General features: G+C 37.2%; 1 protein-coding gene across 1 annotated transcript in view; it reads right to left on the minus strand.

Annotated features, from left to right (window-relative positions):
- The window catches only part of arsj (arylsulfatase family, member J), an 11,938-nt gene extending 4,960 nt beyond the window's left edge, over positions 1-6,978 (minus strand). Inside the window, exon 1 of the mRNA XM_016499735.1 lies at positions 6,227-6,978. Within this exon, the coding sequence (XP_016355221.1) occupies positions 6,227-6,555 (329 nt within the window). The 5' untranslated portion in view covers positions 6,556-6,978. The remainder of the gene's footprint in view (positions 1-6,226) is intronic.
- Between the last annotated feature and the right edge of the window lie 2,675 nt (positions 6,979-9,653).

A 9,653-nucleotide genomic window follows, 5' to 3' on the forward strand; every position in this document is an offset into this window, starting at 1 on the left:
CCGTGCCGAGCCGAACCGTGCCGTGCCGTACTGAGCCGTACCGAGCCGAGTCGTACCACGCAGTGGAAAAGCACCATAAAAAAGTACCAGGTACCAGGTACTGTACCCAGTGGAAAACCCCCCAAAAGTGAACCGTACCGAGCCGTACCATGCAGTGGAAAAGCGCCATTCGAGAGGTCAGAACTGTCCGTCTTGACTGCGCTTATTTCACTCCTCCCCTCACTGCAGCCGCCTACTCTCGCCTACATTTCAGGCGAGGCGAGGCGAGGCGCATCTCAAACAAGCCTACTGTCTTTATGAATGGGCCACTGAATCATTGACTCACTCGATTCGTTAAAAAACGTGGATTCATTCAGTAACGAAACACTGCTGTGTGTTGCTCGGAGACACACAACAGTTCTGCTGTGGCTTTGATCGGAACTATTTTCGTCAGCGAAATTCAATATTCAATATTTTGTCAATATTTTGTCTAAAATCGAAGTCACTTAATATAAACTTTTTGTTTATTGAAATACTATTGTATAAAATAGTATAGTAGACTATATGAAACATCATGGCCGTATAATGTTGCTTACCTAAATCATATTTTGTAAATATCTTTTTTTTTCTACCGCAGTATGCATCTATACATTTATGTGAGTTACTTTGTGTGTGCTGTCTCTCTCACACACTCACTCAGGCTGTGCAAGCCTCATCTGGCACGACATAAATACATTATCAGTCGCCGTTTACACTGAATGCAATTAAAATTAGAATCATTCTCACAAGAAACGATACATTTACACGTGACTGTGAGTGTGCGCGTGGCTGTGACGTCATTGCCGGCGCCGCTGGTAATAAAACGATCGGCTCTAATCGGCAAGACGTGAGACTGACCGGCCGGTCACCGATCCGGGCCGGTCATGCGAAAAATCCGCCAATTCCGATCACTGGCCGGTCAATCGGTACATCTCTAGTTCCTGTTCTCCGGCCTTAGTTTATTTCATTGACCTAGTTTCCTGTGTTTGTTCTATTAAATCATTAGTCCCACTCTTGCTTTGGTATAAGTATTCCCCATTTCTTTTCAAACCCTGCCGTTTATTAATGTTGCTTACGTTGCTGTTTGGTTGTGGATACTGTGCTGGAATACCTGTTCTTCTATGGATTACAATTAAAAGGACTGTTCCCAGATAGCATGTAGTAATCGGCCTGAGCGCCCACAGCCGATGTAGTAATCGCTGATGTCAGCTGATGTCTCTCAAGCTCTTCTCAATGCGCTCTTCTCTCATCACCTTCATCTGGGCGAAAACTCTCCCAATCACCACCGAGCCAGAATAACATCTTTTGGAGTTCATCATCCTTCAAACCCGGAAGAACGTGAAGAACTCCAACACCACCAATCATTCAAACCATCAAAACTTTCATCTGAGACTGCATCCGGACACTCGTTCAACGACCAAGGCAATGCGATATTTGATTTACCTATAAATCAAATTTGCTGCAATTAGCTTACTGCAAACAGCTGTGACAATGACTCTCTTACAAATATATAATCCACCTAACTCAAATCCTAAATTGATCTATGAAACAAAGTTTCTATGAAACTTTTGCAAATCTATGAAACACATTTAAAGTGTAAATTCACACAAAAATGTAAATTCTGTCATTTACTTTTCCCCACAGAACACAAACAAACATCCTGCTAAACAAAGTTTAAACTACAATGATTTCACTTTGAACTGCACCGCATTACACAAAACAATTATTTGCTCATTTGGTCATCATCAAAATTCCACATAATTAGAAATTAATCTTCTTGGTATTAACTTTAGGAAAAGCCTTCATTTGGTTGATTGTACTTCATGTTTAAGAATTTACAGACTCCTTTCAGCTATTAGAAAAATAACCTTTCTACTTTTAGCTTCAGCAAAAGCCTTAATGGGATAGTTCACCCAAAAATTTGAATTATGTCATCATTTACTCGCCCTCATGTCGATGCAAACAATAAGTTGGTTAATCTTTGGTTTAAAAAAAAAATACAAATGTAGGTGTTTTAATGAAACCTGAAAGGTTTCTGTACCTCCATTGAAGGTCCAAGCACATAAAACTTCCAAAATTGTCATAAAGTTATTGTAAAATAAATCCATATCAACCAAATTGTAATTTGCTCTATGTGTGTGTTGATCATTGATTAGATGTAAATGAAAGCCTAAATTATATCTGCTCATCATTTAAAGCAAGCATATCTCTTCACAGGGTTTGAAGTAAACTGCTCATTCATTCATTCATTCATTCATTCATTCATATGGATTTGTTTTACAACATATTTATGACCTTTTTGGAACTGATGACATAATTTTCATTTTGGGGTGAACTATCCTTTAATTATGCCCTTGACGTTCAAGGAGAGACAGATCATTTTGATTATCATAATATTATTTAATTGTCAATTGTGGAACTTGACAGCCTGTTGCCACAGAAATAGAAGTCAAGCAAAAATGAAGTGTCATGGTTGAGACTGATTCCGATTTACATGTAAGTGTTACTGTTTATTGATTGTTACTTTATTGCATCATGTTTGGTTAGGACACAGTGAATGAGTCTGTAGGAATTTTAAGGGCCAAATAAAAAAAGCATATTCATAATGTTCTTAATATTGTGAATCACTGTGAATATTCAATATATTGACCAGCATATTTATTAATGTGCTTGTGAGTTGTGACGCTTTTATATTACAGGTCAAGACAGAGAGGAGGGAATGGGATAAGGCCTAAACCTCCATCCCCAAGAAACAACAGCTGCACTACTCACTACACCACAGGTCCAAACTCATTCTGGTTTATATACGTAGCCAGTGTAACTTTTAAAATTTAAATAATATAAACTAAAAACGCTACTAAACACAACCCAAATGTCCCACAAAACATGTTTTTGGCCACCAAATCCATCAGAAAAAAAACTAATCTTCAACCAGGCGCTGCTGGAAGCCTTGCTGACCCATGTTCTGCTTGCTCCATCATCCCTCCCACATCTGCTTCCAATAAGTGAGACATACTCCTCTCTACAGCTAATCAAATTCAGACCACAGAGCATTAAAACATGTTCCCTCATTCCCACTACACCAGCCATTCATTACACCCTCTTTCTCTTTTCAGTAACCCAGTAACTAACCATCTCAAGGCGCTTTTGTCATATATCTGTAGAGCCATCCTATGATTTCTGATTCTCATATAATTAATTTTTAAGGGGTTAGTTCCCCCAAAAGTGACAATTCCAGCATCATTTACTCAACCTCATCATTTTACAAACACGTTTTTGATCGTTCTTCCTACAACATCTAGTCAGTGAGTTGAACTAGAGAACAAATATTTCAGTTTTGGGAATCAACCACATGATTTACAATATCTGACTCAGAAGTATAATTTGCTTTTCTTTCATGAGTTCTCATAAATACTCGAAGGAGAACTAGAGCAGATTTTACATAGACAATATTTCTGATATTACTTACACAAAGAGAGGGTTTAAAAGACTTGAATAAATGGATATAGTGCACATGGCAGACCCCATTTTCGTGCCGTTAAGTTTTTTTTTTTTTTGACAATTGTTAACAGCCCAAGTCACCACAGGGGTTTTATTATTTTTATGATTTAAGAGTATACAGTTTACAAGGCATCTAACCGTTTAGGCTTGTCCATTATGGCAGTGTTTCCAAAAGCTGGAGCTTCACAAAACTGCACATTTGAAATGCCTCCCTTATCTAAACAATCTGATTTTCTCATTAAGTCATCAGCTTGTTAGTAGAGTGCTCATGAACTGAATAGTGTGTGTCAAATAAGGCACAGTCCTATTCATTTTAATGTATAGTGCTGATATGGCAGCTTGTTGAAGACCAACATTTAATTAGGGTTTGTCTGATTTGATTTGCTTTACTTGGCAGGTTTTTTTAGCTACAGCTGGACTGTCCCATACAGGTGTAGTCAGAAACATGGAAGTTTTTGCATTTTTTATTTATTTATTTTATTTTTTTCCCATTTGTCCACCCTTTGTATAAGAAGTCTTAAATAATATTTTATAAAATGCTACCTAAACTATCACATAAAATATTACATATAAAGACAAAACATGTAACAGATTTGGAAGATTATGAGAAGTGCATTTCTTTTTATCAGTGTAGTGAACACCTTAAAAGGGTAAACGCTAGCAAGAGGAACTGAGCTTGCTATTTATATGGGCAAATGTGGTGTTTTTGGACTTAGGATCAAAAGGCATCAGATTTAGGCACCCATCAGAGAAGCTTAAAGCTTTTCAACAAAAACATGACCAATGCATATCCCTCTCAATTACATTTAGACCTTTAAAAGATGGCTCAGCAGATGCCAACATAACTCTTTTTCTGTAATGTAATCTTATTTGGTCAAGACCTTTTTTGTTGAAGAGCATTTTCAAGATTAAAGGGGTCATATGATGCGATTTCAATTTTTCCTTTCTCTTTGGAGTGTTACAAGCTCTTGGTGCATAAAGAAGATCTGTAAAGTCTCAAATCCAAAGAGATATTCTTTATAAAAGTTCAGAGTCAGCCACACCTACCTAAAACGGCTCGTTCTAACACGCCCCCACATATCTACTTCACTATGTGGGAAGATTTGCATAACGCCGCCCAAATGTTCACGCAAAGAAAGAAGGCGTAACTTTTAGTCTCACTGTAGGTTTGTTGACGCTGCAGCCATGTCGTGAAGATAATGTTATTTTTAGCAGCATCATATGACCCCTTTAAGCAATTCAGAGGGTATAAAAGAATAATAGTTTAAAAGGTTAACTGTTTAACTACTAAAACCAGCTGAAGATTTCCATTTTCAGTGTTTATTCAAGATAGTAATTGTCAACAAAGGGTAGTTGCTTTTTAAACAGTTTATTTTCCTGGTTTTGGTGCTGTTTTACTAATAAGTGTAATTTTGAAAAGGATAGTGGTGGACCAAAGGACAACATTTGCCAGGTTAGGGTTTATCTTTGTGCTTCTTCCTAAAATTAAATCAACCTAAAGAGCTCAAACTGTGGTTTTCAAAAGCAGTTTTTGAAATTTGAAAAAGTCAAGTTCTGAGACCTCGAAATATGTTAAAGGGGTCATATGATGCGATTTCAAGTTTTCCTTTCTCTTTGGAGTGTTACAAGCTGTTCGTGATAGAGGACCTACAATAATGTACAGTATTTGAAAAATAATGTGTTTTTTGAACATTAAAGCATGTCAACATATTCTGTTACACCAAATACACCAAATAATGATCTTTAAAAAAGCATCATATGACCCCTTTAAACATCTAGTACAACATAGCAGCTATGGGTAGATTTATCTACTGGTGTTATAGCTGTAGGACCTCCACAAAGTTTTTTGATATGTGTGATGTTAATCTCGTATATATTCTGAGTGTTCTGGATTTTCTATGGCAACCACACAGCAGTCATACGCATTGCAGTGATATATATTACCCCAAATCCCCATTACAGAGAGCCAAAAAGCCATTCTGTTCAGCACATTCATTGTAAATGAATGTGGGGAGGGGCTGATTCATTCATTACTTCCAAAGCAAATTGCCAAAAGAGATTCCGAGCAACCTTCCTGTTTCCTGAGGCGTGGACCAGATGTTCCACTACTATGGGAACTCTGGTGTCAGGCTTTTAACACTATTGTGGGTGGAGAACATGCACAAAAAAACACAATCTTGTCCCATCTGAGTATCCCATAAAATTAGAATACTGTTCACAGATGCTATTCTGCTGCAGTATATACAATTGCAAACATGGCCATTGCGGGTTTCTGGTACTTTTGTTGTCCAAAAATGCTACATGTATCACTACATATCTGTCTATGAAGTAAGCACATTGTGCATGTATTTACAGGGTATAGTCTAAACATATTTAGGCTAGATACTCAAGCCACACTTGCAAAATGTCTAAATGCATTACATTATATAACAAATTAAATATCAAACATCAAGTGACATTTATTTAAAAATGACAAAGAACAAACTTTCCCCAAAAGAAGGTTATTTTATATAGTATGCTGTACAAAAGGTATTGAGACACTTTCAGGTTATCAAACTTTAATGTGATTAACTAAGACACCCGCGTTGATACTTTATCTAATGGAATTTCTTTGATTTTAAAGTGTTGCTTAAGTGTACATAAACTTTTGGGGCAATTATATCTGTTAGAGATGTAAACCTATTCATATGAATGCTGTATATCCCACCTGCCGGTCATCAGTTGACTCCTTGAGGGGCTACACAGAGGCTGCACATAGTAATTCTCCAGTTTGACTCCGGCTGCAGCGAGTCTGTCCAGTGTTGGGGTCTTTATTTCAGACCCATGATACCCCACGTCTCGAAATCCTTGGTCATCGACCATAATAAATATGATGTGAGGCTGAGATGACGGCTTTTCCACGTTGTTCACACGATTCGAATGAAAGCTGCTCTTCCATGATCCGTATGTTGAGTTGACAATGCCGCTAAAAGTAGTCAAAAGCGTAAAAAGAAACGTACTTCTTCCCATTCGTCCGCACATTGCACCTAAAACCATTCGCTCGAATTAAATTGAAAGTTAAAATGAAAATCAAAACAGAGGATAACACTGTCTTACTCTTTTCACAGCGCAAAATAACACAGCTGCATGTCATGTTCCAGGAGGGATATCGCTCGGACTGGGGTAACAGACGCGCTTGGAAATTAGGTTCGCAATTTGTCCGACCCTGTTATTACGAACATAGCCATATTTTTTCAAACTTTGTATGGTGTTGAATGCTGTTGTGCCGAGAACATCTATTTTAGTTAAAAGGGCTGTCCAAATATATAAGGTTAGTAATAATTAAAAAACAAATCTAAAAACCTGAATCTATGTATGCTCGGATCGGTAACTCAGATCGCAGTAAGTAGTTCTGAGCATCACTCCGTCGTTGTTATACGTTGTTATCAGCGGTCGATCCGTCTGTCTTCAATGACAGACCTTAACTGGCTCATAGTGATGTCCGGTTCGCGAACGAATCGTTCGATTTAACCGGTTCTTCTTAGTGAACCGGTTGAACCAGTTCACCAAATCTGACTGAATCATTTGAAACGGTTCGCGTCTCCAGTAAGCATTAATCCACAAATTACTTAAGTTATTCACTTTTTTTACGTGGCTGGGAAAAGAACCGAACTTCCCATCACTACTGTCTCATCTTTCGCTGAAGTTACTCTTCAAAGCCATATACTGGTGTCCGATTCGCGAATGAATCGTTCTTCGGAGCCTAGTTTTTTTTAATGATTCAATTGAACCGATTCACCAAATCACCGGATTGTTAGGGATACCTTTACAACTGAAAACACCTTGATTTATGTCAAATAATGTAAAACGTGGAGATAAATAGCAGTATACAAATATTATTCAACAAAAAGAACGCAAAATAGAATGTGTAAACGTTTGGAAACTCTTTTAACGTCTGCGGTATTGCAAACGAATCAGTGAATCATTTTTAAACTGGTTAATTTAAGCGAACCGATTCACTAAAACGAATGGGACTTCCCAAAACGCTTTATGGATTGCCTCCCAGAGACACAAGAGATGGTGTAGTAACCCGTTGTATTTAATGCATTTTTTAGAGAAGAGGACAACGCCTAATGCCTACACACATACTATTTTAATATGTAGAATGTAGGCTACATAAGTATTGATTCCCTACCCTACTGTCTGAATGACCATACAATGTAATCATGACTTTACAGACTGTTAGATTGCCTTTACTTCTTTCCAAAAAGGGTAAAGTAATAATCAGGTTTCTTTATGGTCATTATAGACTGTAGCGCTACTTATTGTTGATAAGGCCTATTTCTACTCACTTCAGCCCACAGATGTGAAAATAATAGCCTATCTCATCAAAGATTATGAGTATGTTTTTTTTTTATTTTGTATTATTATTATTATTATTATTATTTAATACTGATATATACAGTTAACTATTCTGGTGTGAATGGTTGCCCATTCTATGATTACATCAGCAAATTTCCTCTCTTCCTCTAGCAAGTCCTAAACTTACATCTTAACATCTACTTACACCCTCTGCTCAGTTCACTGAGACACGGTATTGCTAAGATTAGAGATCTACTTATTTTCAGTCAAAAAGTGGTATCTGTATGTTAAAAAATGAAACTACTGGCATTTTTAAAACAGCCCAACAATGATTCTATTTTCTAACTTCATTTACAGCATGATGAAATCAATATAAAGTGTTATGGCTGGTTATTATCACAAAAATGTATGAAGCTGTCAGTGGGGCAGTAAAATACAAAACCTAAAAGGTACATGTCTGTACCTTATTCACTTTTAAATGGTACATATTAGTACCTTAAGGTACATATTAAAAGTACACATTACCCTTTGAAATCGAAGCCCAGTTTTACATCTTATTTTCTGATAGTGTAGGCTACTGATAGCCTGGGTGTCCTGTCCTTTAAAGATAACTTTATGATAACTTGGTAACTTTATGTGCTAATAGTCTACTTGGAAAGATTTTAAATGTTTAGTTGATTTCATATTCCCCTTGATACTTAAGTTTTATGCAGGGTATTTCCTGCATTTCACGATTCCAGCCAGTCTGTGCTGTGCTCATATATTACATTACTTGTGCAGTTCTATTGTATTACTTAAAAAATTAATCTTTTCCTTTGGTCAAGTATACAGTCAGATGTTATAATTTCACATACTTTTTTTATTTTTGTAAAGGAACAATGAAAATAATTCTCCCATTGCATTACTCATGAAAGCTAATGTATCCTCAGGAAGGAATCTATTTCATCTTGGCTTGCATTGAAAGAAAAGGAGGAATCTCAATGGGCTTATTGTACTAAACCACATGTCCATGCAGTAAACTAAGATACTTCATGTAGCACAGTTTCATTTTCTGGATTCAGGGGTGAATTAAACATTAAACATTTGCAGCACTTCGGTACGTGTTATTTTAGGGCAAAATATAGGTCCTGTAACTAAGTCCCTTTCTATGTAAAACAGGCAATTTATTTAAAATGTATTCACTTGCTAGACACAAGTAATGTTGCTACAGGCAATGCTAATACTGCCTGTGTAAAAGAGGCAGAAGTATATTTAAAAGAGACATTTTCTGTTAAACATACCAGCAATAATTCATCAGTTGCTGGAGAAGAGCATTATAACCATATCCAGATGAGCACACTTTTGCCATTTTAAAGAGCTGTTTCGGGTTTCTGGATTTTGTGATGCTAGTCTGAGAAAAGTCCCTAGCACTCAGAACCAAACCTGCAAGATGGGGAACTGCACCATGGAAATTATGTGCAGTGCAAAATTTTGGCCGTGTTTGTGATGTTAACTGATTTGCATAAATCAAAAACATTGCACATAGCATATGCGATTAAAAAGCTTGTCAGTGGCTGCAATTCATTCTTAGTAAATTCCCCTCGCAGTTGTTCTCCTTGTAAAATTCCAACACCTTCATAAAGACCAGTAATTTTTTTTAGCATATCGGAGAGTGTAAACTGGATCAAGATGATCCCCCCCTGGCAGGGCTTGCGTGGCTTATGTGGCCGCCGCCTGATGAGCTGCAGCTGTGACCGATCAGCCTGTGATGAGGACGGCCAGGTGTTCCTTGCTTATTTCCAGGGCGACGCTGA

The sequence above is a fragment of the Sinocyclocheilus anshuiensis genome, unplaced genomic scaffold, assembly GCF_001515605.1.
Source record: "Sinocyclocheilus anshuiensis isolate Anshui unplaced genomic scaffold, SAMN03320099.WGS_v1.1 scaffold126, whole genome shotgun sequence".
Taxonomy (NCBI): domain Eukaryota; kingdom Metazoa; phylum Chordata; class Actinopteri; order Cypriniformes; family Cyprinidae; genus Sinocyclocheilus; species Sinocyclocheilus anshuiensis.